Consider the following 23,449-nt stretch of genomic DNA (forward strand, 5'->3'; position numbering starts at 1 on the left):
TACATTTGACGAAAGAGAGAAAAAAACTACTTTTTAACTTCAACTGACCATTTCATAATGTCACAACATCCGATAGGCCTAATTTTTATATGAATTCATATCTACATTTCATCAGCTTTTATAATAAATTATAATCTTCAAGGTCACCTTTAATTCTGAAGAGCTGTAAGATATTCAAATGTATGGTGTAGCTGAAAATACACGACCTTGGTTTTTTAAGTTTTTACGCGTGATGACGTCATCAAAATAAAAATGTTGACAACTCATGAGAAAGATAATTAATTGAGCAAGCACATACTAAAATTTGTGCAAAAATTTGGTTCAAATAACGGAGATGCGCTCTATTGAATGTGATAACCCACACAAAAAGATAAAAATTACTAATTTTTAAATTCAAGTGGCCTTTTGATGACGTCATATCATTTTGTACGTCTAATGTGTATATACATTTATATCTACAACTCATTTGCTTCCATATTAAGTTAAAAAAATTGGGGGTCATCTTCCATTCTGAAGAGTTATATTCATTTTAAAAAGGCCCTACTTTTTACCATTTTTAGCACTTTTGTACAATTAATGTGCGCATTTTGTCATTTTTAACGTGCTCGTATAGCGTTATTTTAAGTCTGAATGGACTCAAAGTCGGAGAATGTACTAAGGATTATGAGTAGAATGTGATGTGTACATCAAATTTTATTTTTTACGCTTTTTAAAAATCCCGTGCGCAAAAACATGTTTTTGCGCAGTAATTTTTTAAAACACGCAAATGGCCTATTTCATGCTCTAAATTGATCAAAACTTAATTTTGAGCTTTTTAAAATTTTAACGCGCGATTCCACGCGCATGACCTTGAAACGCGCGAGTTTTTATTTGCTAATATTTTTACCCTTGACCTGAAGTTTACGTGTAGTGAATTTCATTAATATGTGATAATGAATTATGGAGATATGATTGATAATGTGATTTCACAAAATCGCGTATTAATGACGTCACGGTTGAGTGATCACACTGAAAAGCTTATTATGGTTAAGTTAAAGTATTTAAAAGACATTGTGAAAAATTTGTGATCATTGACATTTAACTTTTTGAGATAATTGTTACACAAATTTGTACAGAGAGAAATAAATAACTAGAATTTAATTCGTCACTTTGACGAATTATAGGTGATCATTTTTATAATTTTATTGACATTAATATTTTTTAAACATGCACTTATGTTAACATACAATCAGAAAATGTTGATGTATGCCATCCTATTATACGCTTATACTATAGTGCTGTGCCTATTATGTTCCTATTATATGCCATATACATTATGTACAGTATTATTATACTGTATATCTATGTACAGTGTAGCATTGGTGAAATTACAGACACACATCATGTTCTAATTTTTCGGCACTGATTACAATATCAAAATAAACTTGTGGACAACAATATCGAAAGATAATGAATTGAGCAATAAAATATATCAATTGGAAGAAAATTTGGCACGTAGAAGCGTGATTCGCGCTCTTAAAATTTGTACAACTTTGACGAAAGAGACGAAAAAACTACTTTTTAACTTCAATAGGCCATATGATAACGTCCCATTATTGATAGGCATAATTTTTATATGAATTCATATCTACATTTCACCAGCTCTCATAATAAGTTATAAAAATCAAGGTCAACTTTAATTCAGAAGAGCTGTAAGGTATTCAAATATACCTTGTAGGTGAAATTACGTAACCACCGTTATTTAAATTTTAAGACGTGATGACATCATCCAAATGAAAATATTGGCAACTCATAAGTAACATAATTGGTTGAGGTAGAATATATTAAAAATGTAAAGAAAATCGATCACAGATAAGCGAGTTGCGCTCTGTTGAATATGGTGGTCTATGACAAAAGGGGGAAAAACCCTTTTTTAAAAATTCATGTGGCCAAATGATGACGTCATACCATTTTGTACGTCTAATGTGTATATACATTTATATCTACAACTCATTGGCCTCCATAATAAGTAAAAAAAAATGGGGGTCACCTTTCATTCTGAAGAGTTATATTCATTTTAAAAAGGCCTTATTTTTTACCATTTTTTGCACTTTTGTACAAATAATGTGCGCATTTTGTCATTTTAACGTGCTCGTATAGCACTATTTTAAGTCGAAATAAACTCAAATTTGGTGAATGTACCAAGGAAGATGAGTAGGATGCAATTTGTAGAAAAAAATCGTATTTTTTACGCTTTCTCTGTACGCGTGTTTTTGCGCAGAATTTTTTAAAACACGCAAATGGCCTAATTCATGCTCTAAATTGATCAAAACTTAATTTCAAGCTTTTTAAATTTTTAACGCGTGATTTCACGCGCATGACCTTGAAATGCGCAAGTTTTTATTTGCTAATATTTTAACCCTTGACCTGAAGTTTACGTGTAGTGAATTTCATTAATATGTGATAATGAATTATGGAAATATGATTGATAATGTGATTTCACAAAATGGTGTATAAATGACGTCACGGTTGAGTGATCACGCTGAAAAGCTTATTAGGATTAAGTTACAGTATTTGAAAGATATTGTGAAATTTTTGTGATCATTGACATTTAACTTTTTGAGATATTTGTTACACAAAATAGTGTACAGAAAGAAGAAGAAGAAGAATAAAGATTTCATACAATAACAATAGGTGATCATTTTATTCTAAATGATCACCTAATAAGAATAAGAAGAAGAATAAAGATTTGATACAATAACAATAGGTGATCATTTTATTCTAAATGATCACCTAATAAAGATTTCATACAATAACAATAGGTGATCATTTTATTCTAAATGATCACCTAATAACGTATATCGGATTGGAAGAAAATCATCCGACAAGTAGGTTAGGCTCTTTGTAGTATCTTCATGGTGATAATTTCACATCTAGCACAAAATGGATGTACGCATGCTCAGATCTAACATGTGACAGATCAAAGTTAAATACATGGTACGGGGGTTGGGCAGGGCCTCGTCTAAAATCATTCAATTAGCGTCGAAGAGCTAGGTGTATGCGAATTTGATTGGATGTTACTCTTTATCTTATTCTTCTAGGCCCTTCTCTTCATGGTCTCACCAAGGAGGTATACAACTTCCTTGTCTATAACAGAAAAACATTATACTGTCGTTGTTTAAACCCCAATGTCAATTCTGCTTCAGTAGTAATCACATGTTTAAGTGAATGATTCAGTGATACGGTATAATATATAATTTGTCTGTGTGTGTTTTGTCAGTTTATTGCAATGTAATAAACCAAAATTTGTTTATGAATTACTGGCTGGATATCTAAATATAACATATAAGCCGGCGGCAACGTAACATTTTTTAAGCTTTATTGACTGTAAAACAACTTAAGCTTGGGTCTTACGCAAGTCTGTAATTTAAGATTTTCCCTCAGTCGGTTTATTTTATTAATCCCGACTGTCTGAGATTGTTTTTCTTTGAAATCTTGAAGCTTACGTTGAATTTCTTCAATATTCAATCATCGTTTTTAACTCTGTTTCAGATTCGTATTTGTTTTCTTGCGAGTTTAAACGTACCCGATTTTTAAAATCCCATCGGTGCTTCCGCGGCCAAAAGGTGGGAGCAATCGTAAGCTTTTTGTGCGACGAAGATTAGAGAACTATTTTTGGTTTTTAATTGGAATAAATTTACATGTCTATGTTTCTTTAAAGTGCACAAGAGCAAGACATGACACTGGAGTGAGTCTCGAACCCTTTCCGATGTTGGATACATGTTACGGTTGCACCGCTCGGCCACTCACTCAAATTTCGAATGATGATGGCGACGTGCTCTTTATTGTGTACATTATTAACAACTCACAGTACTACACTTATTTTCTCCTCCTTAAAAATCTTTCAATAACCTTTCTTACTTAGTGTAAAACTATGCTCATAAGAACACTCGACTTTTTTTCTTTCTTTGTCGTCTTCTTGTAATGATACTCTTTCGTTTTATTAAGTGTCATCATTGAGCCAAGTGTCATTACTACGCTACGTTAAAGGAAACTGGAAACATAATAGCTAAAGGTCACCTTTAGAATAACCAAATATACGATCGATCTTTTATAATCATTCAAATTGAAGTTCTCTTATCTTAAGAAATATACTTCTTTTTATATATCTCGGTATCTTTATTTCTCTTTCAAAAAAACATTAAAAACAATTCACTAAGGCAATCAAGATCCGTAGCAGCCAAAAAGCTGGATTGAGGATTTGTTTACAAAAGGCCTGTAATTAAAAATATCTGTAATTAAAAACATCAAATCAAACAATTTTATACAAATAATCTACCATAAAAATGATTTTTTTCCTTGCGACGAATTTATCGATTGCAACTCATTATTCAAAGTACGCTGTCGTTTCATATTGGATTCTAGTAGCCTATATCAATATAGACTTGTTACAACCGTCACTAACACAACATATAAGGAGTACACTAGTTAGGTGATCATTTAGAATAAAATGATCACCTATTGTTATTGTATGAAATCTTATTCCGCTTTATTTCTTTCTGTACAGATTTTGTGTGTCAATTATCTCAAAAAGTAAAATGTCAATGTTCACAAAAATTTCACAATACCTTTCAAATACTGTAACTTAATCCTAATAAGCTTTTCAGCGTGATCACTCAACCGTGACGTCATTTATACGCCATTTTGTGAAATCACATTATCAATCATATCTCCATAATTCATTATCACATATTAATGAAATTCACTACACGTAAACTTCAGGTCAAGGGTAAAAATATTAGCAAATAAGAACTTGCGCGTTTCAAGGTCATAAGCGTGAAATCACGTGTTAAAAATTTAAAAAGCTCCAAAATTAAGTTTTGATCAATTTAGAGCATGAATTAGACCATTTGCGTGTTTCAAAAAATTACTGCGCAAAAACACGTTTTTGCGCACGCGAATCTTAGAAAGCGTAAAAAATAAAATGTGATGTATAAATCATATTCTACTCACAATTCTTAGTACATTCACCGATTTTGAGTCCATTCTGACTTAAAATAGTTCTATACGAGCACGTTAAAAATGACAAAATGCGCACATTAATTGTACAAAAGTGCTAAAAATGGTAAAAAATAAGACCTTTTTAAAATGAATATAACTCTTCAGAATGGAAGGTGACCCCCAATTTTTTTAACTTATTATGGAAGCTACTGAGTTGTAGAGATGAATTCATGTACACATTTGACGTAAAAAATTTGGTGACGTCATCAAATGGCCACTTGAATTTAAAAATTAGGATTTTTTATCTTTTTTTGTAGATTATCATATTCAATAGAGCGTATCTCCGTTATTTGAGCCCGATTTTCACTCAGATTTCAGTATGTGCTTGCTATATTAATTATCTTTATCATGAGTTGCCATCATTTTATTTTGATGGCGTCATCACGTGTAAAAACTTGAATAACGTAGGTTGTGTAATTTGTCCTTCACCGTAAATTTGAATATCTCACAGCTTTTAAGAATTAAAGGTGACCTTGATGATTATAATTGATTATGAAAGCTGATGAAATGTAGATATGAATTCATATAAAAGTTAAGTCTATCGGATGTTGTGACATTATGATATGGCCAGTTGAAGTTAAAAAGTAGTTTTTTGTCTCTTTCATAAAAGTTATACAAATTTCAAAGAGCGTTCACCGCGCTTCTATGTGCAAAATTTTCTTCCAATTGTTATATTTTATTGCTTAATTCATTATCTTTCGATCTTGTTATCCACAAGTTTATTTTGATAATGTCATCATACCAAAAAAATTAGAACATGATGTGTGTCTGTAATTTCACCAATGCTACACTGCATATAGATATACAGTATATACTGTACATGTATATGGCATATAATAGGCACAACTCAGCACTATAAGCGTATATAATAGGATGGCATACATCAACATTTTCCGATCGTATGTTAACATACGTGCATGTTTAAAAATATTAATGTCAATAAAAATGATAAAAATGATCACCTATAATTCGTCAAAGTGACGAATTAAATTCTAGTTTATCATGTAGACCTATTTTAAAGGAATTCGGAAGGACCAATGGTATATTATTAATTTATGTTTGTCCCACCGTATGAGGGCGTATTGCGTTTCTGCTCCGGTAAAAGGTTTTAAACAACTTTTTGGATAGGTTTTGAAAGGAAGATGTGGGGTCGAAAAGAATAAAACATAATATTATACCCATTTAATCTATAATCTAATCTAGTATTTATCTATGTAAACGTATTGCATACTAGTATTAGCCAACGTCACAAATTTGAAGTACACTGCCCACAACGGATGAGTACAAAACGAAATGGATTGATAGTGGTCACTTTTTAAAAAACCCTCTTAACTTGTATAAATATAGGTGGAAATCAGGTTACCACCATAATTTCAGGAAAATAATACATTATAATATCAAACAGTTGTTCTATGCTAAATTATTGACTGAAATGCACTTGTTAAACTTCTGCAGTGCCAGAGCTCTCTTATCGCCCACCTATTACACAGTAACTTTCATTCAACGGTGATTTTGAAGTATGTGTTCACACACTGGGGAATCAACTGTAAAAAGCTTGTGTTTTTTTTTCAAACACATTCTTTATTTTAGAACCTGTTTATAGAAGATCTTAGTAAGTCTTTATTGCGTTAATAAAATAGCTCTTTGGAATGCAATTTACTAAGCTGAACTACTCTAAATTTGGCTCTGTTTTTACGGCACATTGGCGCGTATGTTAACTGGTGATTGCTTAAAACTTCTACAATCTCTCTTGTTCCCCAACGCAAAATATTTCATTATAATATATAACAAAACTATATATTTGTATAATTGGAATGACATATGAAAAGTTCCATACTTGATAAAACTAACATATTTTTTGTATTTTACGAGGATCATGAAATAATAACAATTAGGCTACGATGTTTATTTTAAACATGATATTACTATGTACAATTGTAACCGATGTTAATGTCACTGTATTTACCCTGTCCTTAAAATGATGCGTACAGCCAATCTAACAACATGACACTGAGCTCGCCTTGCCAAGATAGAAACTCAAAACAGTTATTTGATCGTATGTTTGGCTGCGACAACAATGCTACGTACATATTCTCCGCGGTGTATGTAAGGGCAGATTATGTCGTAGCCTGTAGTTAGATTACCTTGGTACAATGCACTTGCATCATGTGACACACATACATGCGCTGTATCTTATAATTTGCATAGAAACTGAAATAATGTTAATCTATTAAATAGAACGGACAGGACGGAAAATAACAAATTCAAATATCCGAGTGTTAACTGGACACAATAAAATGAAATGTTATTGTTTTTTATATCATTTTTTTAAAAGAATAGTTGACTCAGTCAAACGTACTATGATGTCGGTCAATAAGCTTCTGACGACAAGTACAACATAACAACAATAAGCTAAATGCATTCGTACTTTATTTACACCACATCTTGCTTTTTACAATATCATAACGTACTACTGTATATTTATATATATTTATTTTTTTTATCTTTGTTAATTTTGTATTTGTATAGTTTATTATGTATTTACTGTCCCTAATGATCAACTTATGCTGGATGGATCACCCTCAATAAATACTGATCAAATAAAATCAAAATAAAATACACTGGTCTAATTGTATACCCTATAAACCCCCAGTACCGATATTTCTCCGTTTTATGTCCACGCATAATATAACTAGTCGGGTATCCTCAACAAAGTATCAAGAGAGCTTTAGCTCTCGAATGGCATGTAGTGGTTTGTTTGAAGCACAAGAAACCACATAGAATAACTATATACTATACATTACAATACAACAACCTATGACATTCATCTTAAAGTGTTGTAATAGTTTTATCCTCGGATTAAGCACTCTCTCCAGAGTAGCATAGTTGATTAATTGTGTCAATGCTTACCCTATATGTGTATCTTTTATCTTAGCTAAAATCCCATACTTAAATACACCGGCCATTAGCTTTGGTGATTAGTAAGTACGGCGCTATCCAAGCTAAGTCGTGTGAAATACCAGGTGTATTGCAGTAAGCTGTGTTACATGGTACAGTATTATAATGTTTTGCTATTTATTTATACGCACTGATTCTTTGCCGATTCCGACTCTCATGCGGTCAGAGTTAAATCACGAAAAGCTTTTTACAAATCTTGTTGAATCTTGGAAAGTTAAAGAAATGTCAACAATTTTACAGAAAGCATTACAACTTATTATGATTATGTTAACACTACAAAGTCCTATATATTTCGCAAAAATAAATTGTTGTTCGTGAAAATATAGTGATTGCTAAAAGGATAATTACAAAATACAATAAATATAAATACAATGAATCGTTACGTGAAATTTACAATCTTTATTGGATCAATTTTTAAATTGTATGAATTATCGTTCCAATATTAAAACATATAACAATAAAAAAAGTTATTGTGGAATGTGTTGGATGGCAGCAGGTAAAATTGAATTTCCTTTACTTCTTAAAACAGAAAGTAAAATAAATCAAAAAGCTAATCTTGACATTGTAGATGAATGCCAACAGATGTGAACAAAGAATTATACTTAGGATTCATATAATTCATTCATGTTTCTAAAAATCATACAACATTGATATACGAATAATAAGGTAACACAGAGTCAGATTGATTGATTCACATACATCGAATACTGTGATGGCGCTAGTTACAATCCGTTATGCGTGATTAAATACTAATGAATGACGCAATTCATAAAAACGGACATAATAGGAAGAAGGAGTTGTACTCGGATGTTGATTACAAGTACGGGTTATAAAAGATGTTCTCATGCTATATAACCGGCCAAAGATGTGTAAATAAAGTGAAAATGAATTTAGCTGGTTGTCGTGGATTTGTACGTCAACGTACAATGGTAATTAGTTTGTTATAGGCGTGCCTATGATAATAACGTAAAAATAAAACTTTAGGTCGTTTACGAAAGCTCTCTGCGCCGTGTGCTTAAGAATTTGGAAGTTGTGGATCTAGCGCGTTATTTTGTTTCACATGTCTATAATCAGTCTGCCCCTTTCTCTAGTCCTCTTGAAAGCCCTCTAAATGTCAAGAGTTCAACATCTAATGGAGTACGCTCGTTGATTTGCGTTTCTCATATATCGAACAGCTTAAAATAAGCCGCGAACACGCCGTTTAGGAGGCCATTTCAAATCTTAACGAGCTTGTATGACAAGTTATGTATTATCTGTCCCTTGTTTGGTCCCTAATGACACGTTATTGGGAATGGAATTAAATCCAGTTATCCTACGAATGTCTCTGTTTTCGTTATGGGCCGCGAGGATATTGTCTTTTAGATCTGGTAATATGTTAATTACAGGCAGGATGTGGATTTTGACGTAAACTACCAGTAAAAAAGTGTTTTGTCTTGCAATACGTAAAACAATTATTCGCGAAACGGACATATTCCGATTTGGAAATTAATTCAGTTAGGCCTACGTTGCTTTATGGTTCTGTATAGTATAGTTTGTCAATCGCAAATATTACACTGTATCATTTTTTTAAAAAAGCTTTATGTTCTTCCTATGATCGTTCACGGATTTGTTAAACAAGCGTACATCGATCTTACGCACAGAAAAATTGTTTTCGATGCAAATATTGGTTAGATTGCTGAGAGGATGTTTATGCGTTTGTTTGCATCTCGTCCCTTTCAATTGCATTATTCAGTATGTTTTATAGCAAAGACAATTACATCCATCATCCATTTTATAGCTATTTCATATCCTTCATCCCCTCCCAACCGTTAGATAAGGCATTCTGGTTGCCGGCAATGTACTTGACCCTTTCGTAAACTCAACACGCCTCGAACCGCTGCCCACAAACCGTACCATACAGTATTATGCGCATGGTTTATCAGAATTTCCACGGTGCATGCGTACTAATAATTCATACATACGCAGTGGCGTATCCAGTGGGGGGGCCGGGGGGCCCGGGCCCCCCCTGATTTGGCGTCCGTCGGCACATCATCGCGTCCGTCGGCAAACAAAGGTGCCGGGGAAAAATAAAGTTAAGCAAATAAGAATAAACTATTATTCTGACAATAATTGTACTGTAAACATAATTCTTTTGAGTGTTTGTTTATTTACATATCATATTATTCCCTTCAGATCAACTATTTTTTATTTTCATTACATCTAACCAAACACGTAAAAAATTAGGTTAAAATATTTTCTCATCTTGCACGTCGTACGGCCGTACGCGCTAGATTGTTTACTCTCAAAAAGTCTTTGAACGGTCCGGTGACCTTATCCTATTCAACCTTGTTTTTGCAGTTGACCTGGGATTTGTATGTTTTCCTACGCTAAGATTATATAGTTCCACATGCCATGTGCTTTTTTCTCTAAGATATATTTATTATAAGTGCCAAAAACCCGTTTTTTTCTCGATATGAGGCCTTTATTATTCAAATTTTTTAAAGAAAAAGCACACATACCATAAAAAATATCCATGTATTTAATTTTTGGAACATAATATTTCGTGAGGCTCAACTAGAAAACCACCATTGTGTGATATGATGTCATCGTTAGCCAATCAAAGCTAAGCTTTCCCGTGATTATCGGCATTGGTCACGGTTGAATGATTTTGGATTCTGGCTGATTTGATTTGATTGGTGGATGCGAATCACCCGCAGCGGAATGTTTTCTCTCGCGCGTGTACAGTAGTACCATGAACTCACATGGTCTCTCGTTATACACAAAGTTAGAGCAATGAATTTGTCCGAATTCCGTTAAGTAAACAACTTTTTATATTTTATAAGCATTTAATAACATGTTTTATTGATATTTCCAATGGGTGATATATAAAATTATTAAAAATGTAATCATATGTAATTATTTAAACCAAAAATGGCGTAGTTAATAGAATTGTCGACTGAGGCCGGCCACAAATGGTTTTACTTCTTTCGTGGCTAAAAACGATCTTTTTCGGCGATGTTTTAGACCCTATATTTCGAAAAATACAAGTCAGATTTTCGTAATTCTTTTTTTATTGTAATATTAATACAACATACTAACAGATAATGTTTAATTTGGTTATAATTTTGCATCGTTATCCCTATAAGACAACATATGACTATGCAATCCTAGAACATATATTGATCAGGTGTATATCGGGGTGTAGGCCCTATGTACAGGTAATGACACTAATTTTGTCGGCAAATTGGCAATTCCGGGCCCCCCCAACTTCAAAATCCTGAATACGCCACTGTACATACGACATCAGATTTCTTGAGAAATCCTTATCTCATAACAGTAAATTAAACTATGGTCATAAGAGTGAGATTCCTCTAAAATGCATTAATAATTGCTTATGTTGCACGGTGTGTTGATATTCATTATATGTTAAGGCCTTTAAAATTATGGAGATAAATATCAAATTTAATTTGGTTCAGAGAAAAAGCATGGGGCACGGCGGTTTATGGAATGGCCCTTCAATTTTTGTTATTATTATTATTATTATTATTATTAAATACTGTAGTTCATTCCGTATTGAATTGGATAAATATAATATTACCGGGCGGCTTATAATTGGTTCTGTCCTAATTGGTTTATAAAAAAATAAATATATTCATTATAAGTGTGTTTTTCTTTATACAGATTGATCTTTTCCTTTTCTTTTTTTTTTTAAATCTGTAAGTCTTTCTTTAAATGAAGTTCTTGTTGTTAGTTTGCTTCTTTCTTGATATAATTCAATCTTTACGTTTTTAAAATTAGGTGAACTTAACTCCAGTTTATTGATTGAAATTTACCTTATTTACAACAGAATTACACTCTAATTATATCGGTCAATACACTGAGGACATTTGTGATGTATTTGAGTCTTCGTCACATAAACTATGAGACCGTATATATCGTATATTCCTGCTAACAATTCAGTAATTTGTTAATTGTTTAATAGTTGGAACATTGTTCTTAAAAAACGAATGAAGATCGTTTCATTGAACTAGAATTGGTTAATCTAGATACTAAATGTCTCCTTTATCCGAAGGCAAACACCGTAGGGTCCAAACAATTGCACGACTGTTTGTCCTCGTTAGTTAGTTAGTATTGCTAATGTTGTCGCCTGATTTATATAGTTATTGTATTAGATAGATTCTTGTTGGACACGAATGGCACCCCGGGGGAAGTATCTCAATGTTGTCTATGATCAATATCCTTGTAATTGTGTTAAATATTAATGTTGTAGTTTAGACGAATGCATAGGAAGGAAAAGGCCAATTCACATAGGACAGATAATTTCTGTCGTATAGGCCTACAGCAGCATACCAAGTGGTGTTTATATCAAGAAATGTTACTTTTTTAAGGCTTATGTTGATTCCAAATATTTTCTGGTTCATCTGGTGATTCGATCGAAATTTGTGCTAATCCATTTTCGGTAAATGATGTTTAGTAACGTTTTTAAAGAACACATTATTTTGTTAAACTGAGTTCGATATTTCTGCTACGATGCATTGACTGTTTCCATTGATTGTTTTCTCAAGATATGGATAGATAAGGGTTATACCTGGAAACACGCAATGGTATAAACTTCACTACGGGAAAATCCATCAAAATATTATTCCATTGGAGGTTCTATAATGTTATATTTCACCTCTAAGTAGGCAATGTTTTTTTGTTTTATAACATCATATAATCTATAATTTCTAATTACTTTGTGTACTATCGTCAGTGACACAAAGGTTCTTGAACAAGTCCAGATAATGATGATGCCATCATCCACACTCGCCAACAACAATGGGATAAACTCAAACCTCATGACGTGGTCGAGCAAGTATTTACGCATACTTTAGCGTAGTATACTTTGATATAAGCACAATGCATTAACCGTAGTGCAATTCGGAGTAAAGTTTACATTTTTCAGTTCAAACTAATATTTTTCAAAAATTGCACACATTTAAATCATTGGGCAATGACTGAAAAATACCATAAACAATCTCACTGTACTTCGAATCACACGAAAACATCTTCACTTTAATGCAAACATTTTCAATTTTTAAGCCAAACGTCTACTTATATTGAAACGCTAATACTATGGCTTTTAAGCGGCAAAGTATCGCTAAACGGTATAACGTAGGAGTGCCGGGTCGTGCCGGTCCATTGTAACACATTTCTGATTCGTGACGACGATTTATAAAACGAACATGATATCATGTTTTCTAAAAATAATATTCGAATTCGAGTTCATTCTGGTTTCACAGTATACAATATATACAAGTGCCAACATGAAATTTCTTCTAGTATTTCACTAGTGACGTCATCAGCACACATTTGACGCGCGCGTGCAAAGCCGTTCCGTTATAGTCTGACGATAAGTATTATATGGCAATACTCAATTATTAATGGCGTTTCATATTCATTTTTAGAGCAATACATAACCCTGTTTTCCAGGTACTTGAACATTTGAAAATCTTCTTTCTTTTATCTAATACAGCCCGACATGAAACCACTTTATCTGCTAATTTGACATCTGTCTGACATTTCTATCACCGTATATTCAATTTGTTTACTTTATAGTTTTGTCTGATTAAATACACTGAAACTTCAAATTCCCCAAAGTCTAATTCGTAGATATCATTCTCTTTCTAAACTGTTTTCATAATAACAAAATAGTTCAATGATAATTATTATGTACCTTGTATTGTATAATGTCTTCCTCTGTCATAAGATTAGTTTAAGAGTTTTGGTTTAATTACCTATTGAAATATGTTTTCCATTTATAAAAAAAATATCATCAGTTTGAGTTCAAACCTATATTAGATTTTGCTGATATACGGATTGTAATCCTGTATTTATTGTTGTTAAAAATAAAATTATTTTAGTGTATTTCTATGTATTTCGTTATTGCATTAATGTATTATTAATAAATAAAGTGAAAAATAACTTTAAAATAATATAGTATTTTCAATGTAGAAGCGATAATAAAATTATATTTTATTAACTGCATATTTAAATTAGGTTAACAACTTGTGTATTATTTTATAGACTAGTTTGTTCTATTTCAAAGATTATTAGATTTGTACTGTTGAAGTTCGTTTGGACATATATCAACTTTCTAAAATGAGTATAGTGATATATTTAAGACCTAAAAAGACATATTGTGTTTGTGTTATTACTTTGACAACCAATGCATACTGTATCAGACACGGAACACTGTAACTAAGCGTTCTAATAGTTGTTTTAAACACTAAAATTTTGTTTTAACTTATCTGTAAAAAACTTTTACTTTAACTGAAATCCGAAGAAATTGCTCATTTAATCCAAACAACTTTGATGTTCATTATTCTAAGTAAAAAGGAGAACCGACTTGGTCACACATGCGTTCTCCTCATTATTATTAATTAGCAGCTGAAAATCACCTCTTAGTTTTAAGATCAATGACTTGCGCAGTTCAGTTAGCCGAAGAATAGAAACGTTTCAATTAGTTGATCAAAGAGAAAATTTTTAAACCGCCAACAAATAATTCTAAATAAAAATAAATTAAGTGCTCAAAAACTAAGTAAAATACTCGGCAAAATTACGAGATCAACAGAGGGCGTGATACGTAATAATTAAAGATACAAATAACTCGAGATCTTTTAAAGCGTTTGTGACATCAACAATATTCCCTTTTTAAAAGAGAAAAAAATCAACATGCATACAAACATAAGAAAGTAAAAATTATAAGTCTAAATGTAAATCGGTAAAAAGAGAATGAAAACTAGTGTCAGCTGCAGCAGCCGAAACAACTTGAAATTTGGTATTTTCAAATACTAATAGTTCTAAATTGACAATTAAAAACAAATATTTTTACAGGTTTTTTTTTTGACTTTTGAAGATTCTCACTAATTATTATACGAATGCCGTGGTTTTCTGAAACTTTGTAACAAAACAAATATATATTGTGTTTTTTTTTAGATTTCTTATGGATCTCATTCACCGCAACTAGCTGATCGAACCGAACATCCGACACTTTACCGAACTATTCCGTCTTCATCCGAGTTTAGCCGACCACGAATTAAGTTAATTGAGGCTTGGAATTGGACAAAAGTTGCCACCCTTCATTCGAACCAAGATGTCGCTTCATCAGTAAAGTATTTTTTTAAGTATTTTTAATCTATAAGAAGATGTTATGGAGTTGCTTTGTTAGCAAAACTATTAATTTCTTTTTTTTTTCGACGGCAACAAACATCAATGCGTGTGTAACATTCGTGTTATTTATTGAAACTGAGGTTTATTAAGCGGACATTGGTTTTGAAGTCATTGCATCTATATAACTGAATGCATCGGTGACCGGTAATAAAATAGAAGAACGGAAATCGACCACGGTTGTTTAATTACTCCACAGAGACTGTTTTTCGCCAAATAACTCATCACATTAGCCCTAGATATACGTAGGCTCTCTGCGCACAGACAACATCTGAAATGCCACTTTATCATTTTAACACAAACGTATTACATTTTTCATTTAATGTTTCTTTGTAATTCCTTTTAATGTCGTAAATCATCTGAAAAAATAATGGAAATATTTGAAAAATAATGAATACTTTCGACTGTAATTATTGATGATTGTGTGATGAGGAGCGATGGTTATAAAAAGTTATGACGAGAAATGTTGGTGGTGGGTAGGATTTATTGATTGTTTAGTGATCGACGAAATAAAAAGTTATAGTGGAAATTATATTTGATGTGGTGAAGAGGAACGCTATGACGATGGGTGGTGAGGACGACATGAGTGTATGGTAATAATGATGAGATTAACATGATTTTATGATGACGATGATAAGTTGTGATGAAAGCGATCGTTAAGATGATAGTGATGTTATGACAAAAGTTGTTGCAGTTTATAAGTATCACGTCAAAGGTGATGTCTACATCGTGACGATGTTAGTTTGGTGATGCAAAAAAAGTGGATAGTAAATGGTGATAACGGTGATAGAGCTAGTGATAAAGACACGTGTAAAGATGACGGTGGCAAGTGATGATAAAGACGTTTGTGAAGATGATACCGCCAATACAAGTGGGGAGGACGATCGTGAATATGATATTGGTATCGAACATGTTTGTAAATGTTTATGACGATTATTAGCTGTGATAAAGATGATAATAACCAGTAATATTGTGGTAGTGATGGTGTTCCATTTTTTAATATTTTAACTTAAAATTGGGTTTTAAACATTACACAGATGCTTACTATAACATTGAATTAACGGGCCTTTCGCCGCGTGTCTTCGAAAGTTAACGGATCTATGTTTATTCATTGACTATAGGATTAGTTTTTTGGGTTTTGTTGTACTTTGAACCCGATTTTACTTTACTTAAATTATTGACATTATAAGATGCGGGGATACATAGCTATAACGACTCGACAGTAATTTCTCTTGGGTAACATCCATTAAATCTTTACATCTTGACATACAAATCGAAATCTCTACTGAATATAATTTTCATTAGATGGTAATATTTGATTTACGTTTGTTTCCACCTTTTTCTGTGTCACTTGCTCGCTGCACTTTTGGCATCTATACTGTTATAGTAAAAAACCTAAATTTGCAATATAATCTTAATATTCCCGTTGGGCATAACAAAACTAAAATAAAACATTTAGGAAATGAACATAGTTGTTTCATCGTGTTTGTAATATACAAACTTATGATGGTTATATATAGGCAAAAGTTAACTTTGCAGACAAATACCAAACAATCAATATTATTAATAAGATTGTATTTATTTATTTATCTTTCATTCCGATACCGTATTTAATTACAGCTGCGGCTACATCAACAACATACAGTTAAAACAGTTGTACATAGTTACAACAGCAACATACAGTTACACCAGCAACATCCCATATCAACACAACAACTTTCTGCAACAACAACAACTTACAGTTACAGTAGCAACTTACTGTTACAATAGCAACTTATATTTACAGCAGCAACTTACTGTTACTCCAGCAACTTACTGTTACAACAGCAACTTACAGTTACAGTTGCAACTTACTGTTACAGAAGCAACTTACGGCTACAACAGCAACTTACAATAGAACAACAACTTACTGTTACACCAGAAACTTACTGCTACAACAGTAACGTACAGGTACAGCAGCAACTTACTGCTTCAGCAACTTACTGCTTCAGCATCTTACTGCTAGCTTCAGCAACTTAGAGTTACATAATTTAAAGCTTCTAATGTATATTTGTATTTATTATTCTAGGCCATGCGGGATTTCAGTACTCGGTTGCAGAAGCATTCAGAGAAAACCAATTACACTATTGAAGTTATCGCTTCTGAAAGTTTTGATCATAATAGCGGAGCAAACGACCGACTCAAATTCTTAAAGGTAAAAGCATGCGATTTAAAAAAAAACAAAACAAAACATTTCAAGACACATTGTTTTGTTGTTTATTGGATTAGACAACTCAGTAGATAAACTGATTTACAAAAAAATGTATGTATTTGCATCTAAGCTCTTCTGATTAAGTGAATGTGAAAGATGCATGTGAACCGGTTTTTGTTAACACTGACATAGAACTAGAAAGAATAGCTACGGTACCAGTACATCCACTTACATTTTCGTAAATCTGTTATTTTCTTTAATGTTTCAAAGCATTATTGTGTTAGTTTTCTATAATTTTTTTGTAACATAACATAAGTTGGAATTGTCTTACTTGGCCGGCCCACATAGGTTATGTACTTATGTACACTTTATTTATTTATAATAATAAGTATTTTGTGTTTGGAAATGGATGACCGAAATATTTAATATAATTAATTTAATATAAATGTTATTATATTCATTCAAGTTAAATTAATTTAAAACTACATATTATACTGGTGAATAATACACAATCTTAATTTATAAAAACATGTAGTTAAGAACTTTTCCTGATCTAGGACAGTATTGCGTTTTAGTGAACAATGAATTTAATTATAGTGTGACCGATATGATGATTGACCTATATTCATAGTTCAATCTTACCGAATTGTAATACGTTCATCATGAATTTAATTTAAACACATTGTTTACTATCGGTTTACTATAAAAATGTGGTCGGTATTTGTGATGATAATGTTTGATGACGATTCTATGTATACATAACGTTTACCGTAATGTTTTATCAATGCAACTTACTCATAGTGACTCGTGTTTATTTCTGTCATATTCTAAAATTATTTATTATCCATTAAATAATTAGCATGAAGCATCGGTAGATTGTACTTTGCTTCAAAGTATGGCGCTCTACTAAGGAAGATTAGGATAAATGATTCATTAAATTAGGTCAACCTTGTTTCAAAGTCAGTCAGTGTCGGTTTCAATACATAAATTATATATAATTATTATATATTGGTGTATTATTGCTATGATGGTTCAGTATTTTGTTCTATTGTACGGTAAACTATTATTATTTTTACACGGCGTTTTTTGATTTTTTTTTTTTTAATCTAGGTTTTTAGTTTCTTCATTAAATAAATGAAATAAAATATGGTAAAAGAAAATGTAATTATTCATTCATTATTCTACAGTTTCTATTATCTGAGTAGTATTGTTATAATTGAAAGAGCTGAAAGAGAATGAAATTACTAAATACGTAGAACAAATATTTTACTGCAGTAAATCTAAAGGGGAATTGTATTAAGTTAATTTGTTTTGTTGAATTTTACAGCGTAAAGATGCAAGAATTATAATTGGAAATTTTTATGAATATGAAGCTGTTATGGTGTTTTGTCAGGTAAAACGATATTGATATTGATAATTTTAACATGATTATACCAATACAGTTGTTCAGTGATAAGGTTATCAAAACTATGGATTTTTTTTAGTGAGAATGTCATCACGATTCTACGGATTGTTTAGTGATAATGTTATCACAACTATAAGAAACTTTTGTGATGGTGTTATCACTATTATACCGATTGTTAGTGATAATGTTATTACAACTATGAGAAACCTTTAGTGTATGATGTTATCACGATTATACCGATTGTTAGTGATAATGTTATCACAACTATGAGAAACCTTTAGTGATGATGTTATCAAAAATATACCGATTAGTGATAATGATAATACTGTTTTGTCGGTTATAAATTATAGTGTTATCACAACTTCGACAGTCCTTTAGTGAGAATGTCATCACGATTATACTGATTGTTCGGTGATAACGTAGCAATCCTTCAGGAGTAATGTTATCATCATTATACCTATTTAGTGTTAAGCTTATCACAACTTTACCATTTTTTAGTGATACTGTTATCACGATTATAGCGATTGTTCACTGTAGATCCTTACTGATGTTATAATTATAGCGATTGATGATGTTGCAACGTTTAGGCCTATGTATGCCTATTCGAGGCTCACTCGCTCCATGGTCCATGTGCACAACCTAGTACATCTTTCGAGACGAGTAGCGGGTTATCCTGGTGTACTAGTACATCACACAGCTACTGATCTGGACCCTCTGGGAGACCAGTCTTTGACTGAAGAGGTCGCCCAGTATAAATAAAATATTTCAATTCAATTGGTTGGTAATGTCACAATGACAATCTTTTGTTTGTATAATCATAATTCTAGGCGTACAAACAAGGCTTGACTGGGCCTAATCATGTATGGATGATTTACGGTTACTACCAAGTAGACTGGTGGAACATGTCATATACGGAGACACATTACGGATGTACCCCCGAGCAGATGGCTGAAGCAGTGGAGGGTTACATTGCAGTATCCTGGGATGTCATCAGTGATATAGATAAACCAACTATCTCAAACTATGTAAATATATTATCCAGTACTGCTTGTATAACAATACTAGTAGTAATACTATGTTTATTTGTGTGTATGCCTACTGTGGATTGAAAGAAAGCTACTGTATGCTTGTGTACGTTAAACACATCCGCTTGTAATTGGTTAAAACAAGGTTGTCTAATATTTAACAAGGCCAACAGCCATAAGTCGCGTGCTAAAACGCATAGTGATACCAGACCGACCGACCGACCGACCGACATAGTGAACTATAGAGTCGCGTCCACGCGACCAAAAATTGGTGTATCACGCTGGGTCTAATTAGATCATTTCTGTACAATTTTAAACATTACATTATTGATTAAAATCAAATTCGGAACGAAGACAGGAACAGATTTATTACATAAAGCAGGAGAAATTTCTTTATCTTTCTGTACGTATTCGAGGAACTTCCTTGTCTGGCAGTTTGATGTTTGCTTTTTGTTTGTTTTTTTGTTTCTTGTATACATTACCATCAACAATCGATATAGAAAGGTGTATTTTTCCGGGTTTTTTTTTTCGTTGTTATAATGATCAATATTTTAGAATACACTAACTGTATTATACTATTCTCCCCTTTAGACACCGGAATGGTATAGACAAAAGATGTTGCAAAAGTTCGATGAGGATTTGGCGGAAACAGTAGTACCAGCACCCTACGCTTATGATGCTATTTGGGCGGCTGCACTTGCGTTTAATGCAACTGAAGCAGATTTGTCTCAAAGGGGCCTAGGCCTCTTAAACTTTACGTACGAAGACGAATACAACATCACGACCTTGATGCAGGAAAAAATGAAAACGGTCGATTTCCTTGGTGTTTCCGTGAGTTTATTACTTGTTAATCTCTAACAACAAGTACATTCAGTACTGTACTTACAAACACTTTCCCAAGGCCATGTTAAAAAAATAGCGCTATTTTTGCGATATTGTGACGGGATTGAAATGACGAGCAAGCACGTAGCAATAATAAAACAATAATTGATCTAACGTGGTTCTAAATATTGATTATTAAATTTTTTTAATACTATAAAGAACAATATCGATAAGCTTATAGCCTTAGGGTTATCAGTATATTATTAAATAAATAAATATGATTTACACTCAAAGCACAACCAATATGTAACCTTAAGATTTAAATCGTGCATTGTCATTAAATTTACAAACCCTTTACCAAGGCCATGTTCAAAGAATAGCGCTATGCGATATTGCGACGGGATTGAAACGACTAACGAGCACGTAAATATAATAAAACATTAATTGATCTAACGTCGTTCTAAATATTGATTATTATTTATTTTTTTGATACTATAAAGAACAAAATCGATAAGCTTATGGAAGTTATGAGTATATTACTAAATATATAAATATAGATGATTTAACACTCAAAGCACAACCAAATCTGTAACCTTAATTTTAAATCTTGCATTGTCTTTAAAATTAATATATTAGGCCTACATAACAAACATTCTTCGTCTATTAATAAAATTATACACTAACATTTCTTGATATTTGGTTTGGTAGTTTTGTGATGGACATTTTACGCTAACCCTAAATCATTCAGAGAGCACGTGCGCCTCGTTCATAATGCCGCCTTTATATATACCTTGATTAAGAGTCTGAACATAATATCAATTTAAGCATTTAACATACTTTATTAAAAAATATATTCATGGTTAATTATTCACGAACAAGCCCATGATTGTATGATACCATTTTCATCATTCATATTTTAATCTATTTGTATTCGTAATTATCTTGTATCATTATGTATAGTTACAATTGTTACTTACGCACGTTTGGTAAATGTATTATTGTAAATTGTATTTAAATCTTTCAGGGACCAATTAAGTTTACTGATAAAGGAGACAGTCTTGGAATTCTCAAAATATCTCAACTAAAAAGTAAGTTTCTCTAGTAGTGTACAGATGAGTTTAACCTGATAAACAATCTTACTTTTAATGACATCAATTTCGTTTGCGCATGCGTACATTGTAAATTTGCTGTTTCATCGTACCACGTTCTGATGTTTGTAAATTAATTATCTTTCTAATCGGGCAAAGCCCCAGTCACCGTACTGTCCAATAGCTGGTGGTCGTAGTTCATTTATTTCAGCTGAAAATTTAATTAAAATGCTGTTTATAGATTACATATAATACTGTAATAAGCGTATGTTTTTAATTCGATTTTAAAACGTCAATTTATGTACATAAAATAATTTTGTATTCGCTTTTGGACCATAAAAACATTAAAGATGTGTGTGTATGACGCGCTATGTTACAAATTTTCAAGAAAGACTAGACCTATGTTTGCATGAATACCGTTAGCATGGTATAAGAACAAATCTGATTTAGGGTCCGTGTCCTAATGCAATTTCGAAAATCAACAATTCACTTTATCGTATAATAAAAATAACAGCGGTTCAAGATCACAAAAGATCTTTACGATTATAGCCATGTCTGCATGGTTTCAGATCGTTTGGCTACATCACTTGATTCTTGTACGGTGTTATCAATAAAAAAACAAAACCGGTTTAAGATCACAAAACATCTTTATTGTTAGTCTGTATAGCCATGTCTGCATTATAACTGTTTCTCTTCTATTCCAAATAATTATTTTGGCTACATTGTTAGCCATGACATTAGTTCTAACTATTATATTATTCTACAATTATTAATAATGTACAATAAAAACAACAACGATTTAAGATCACACAGTTTTCTAAAAATAACTGTTTTTACTTATATCTAAATGGTTTGGCCACATCTTGAACGATACATCAGTACTAATTATTATATTCTACAATTATCAATAAAAAAAAGACACAGATTATAGCATTTTTCTAAAAATAACTACTTCTATCTCCAATCGTTTGGCTCCATCGTGAGCGATACATCATCACTGATTTCTCTATTCTACATGAACAATTAGCAATAAAGTATAATAAAAACAACAGCGGTTCCTTATTGCCTAATAAAATACGGCAGTGTCTTAGTTTTCTAACTTGTTTTACTTAAACATTTCAATTTTCTCATCTGTCCTTATTTATGTGACATTTACGATTATATCAGAGTACTAATTGTTCTATTGTACATTCGAAATTGATAACAATTTACATTCAAAACAACTGCTGTAAATAATGTTTGTCTAATTAGAAAGTGTTCATTGAATGAAAATAATGAATATCCGAAATATTTTTTCTTTTCTGTACAAATTACGAGCATTACAATTGTGTTTTCATTTCTTTCCCCCATTAGCATTCTTATTTTGTATTTAGCGACGATTGCCCGCAGTCACTGTATATTATGATATATAATTGTCATTATTGTTATTAAGGAATAACTGGTAGATTAATAATATCTCTGTGCTACTACTGAAGTGAATGTTTAATCAGCATTATACCTCCTAATGAAAATATTTTTCTTTTAGATGGTGTACAACGAGAAATAGCAAGATATTATGGATACAACGATTCGATTGTTTGGGATTATACATTCGATGAAATATGGGGTATGTTCTGCTACTCTGGGTTTTCCGAGCAGCTTTTCATATTCGGCACAGCAATTTGACCTCACGTCACGCTTCATTGCTTGATCCGAAAGTTCATTGTTTGTCTACAAATCATTGGCCTAAGAT

At 32.0% G+C, this 23,449-nt stretch overlaps 1 protein-coding gene across 2 annotated transcripts in view; it reads left to right on the forward strand.

Moving 5' to 3' along the window:
* LOC144842231 (gamma-aminobutyric acid type B receptor subunit 2-like) overlaps window positions 1-23,449 on the forward strand; it is a 78,618-nt gene that overhangs the window by 45,882 nt on the left and 9,287 nt on the right. The window contains exons 4-10 of one of the 2 annotated variants that reach the window (XM_078698640.1): window positions 14,956-15,126; window positions 17,255-17,380; window positions 18,705-18,770; window positions 19,610-19,807; window positions 20,399-20,638; window positions 21,654-21,717; window positions 23,243-23,323. In XM_078698640.1, coding sequence (XP_078554766.1) covers window positions 14,956-15,126; window positions 17,255-17,380; window positions 18,705-18,770; window positions 19,610-19,807; window positions 20,399-20,638; window positions 21,654-21,717; window positions 23,243-23,323 — 946 coding nt within the window. The remainder of the gene's footprint in view (window positions 1-14,955; window positions 15,127-17,254; window positions 17,381-18,704; window positions 18,771-19,609; window positions 19,808-20,398; window positions 20,639-21,653; window positions 21,718-23,242; window positions 23,324-23,449) is intronic. The other variant, XM_078698641.1, reaches the window with a different exon arrangement.

This window comes from Antedon bifida, chromosome 5 (assembly GCF_963402885.1).
Source record: "Antedon bifida chromosome 5, ecAntBifi1.1, whole genome shotgun sequence".
Classification (NCBI taxonomy): Eukaryota; Metazoa; Echinodermata; class Crinoidea; order Comatulida; family Antedonidae; genus Antedon; species Antedon bifida.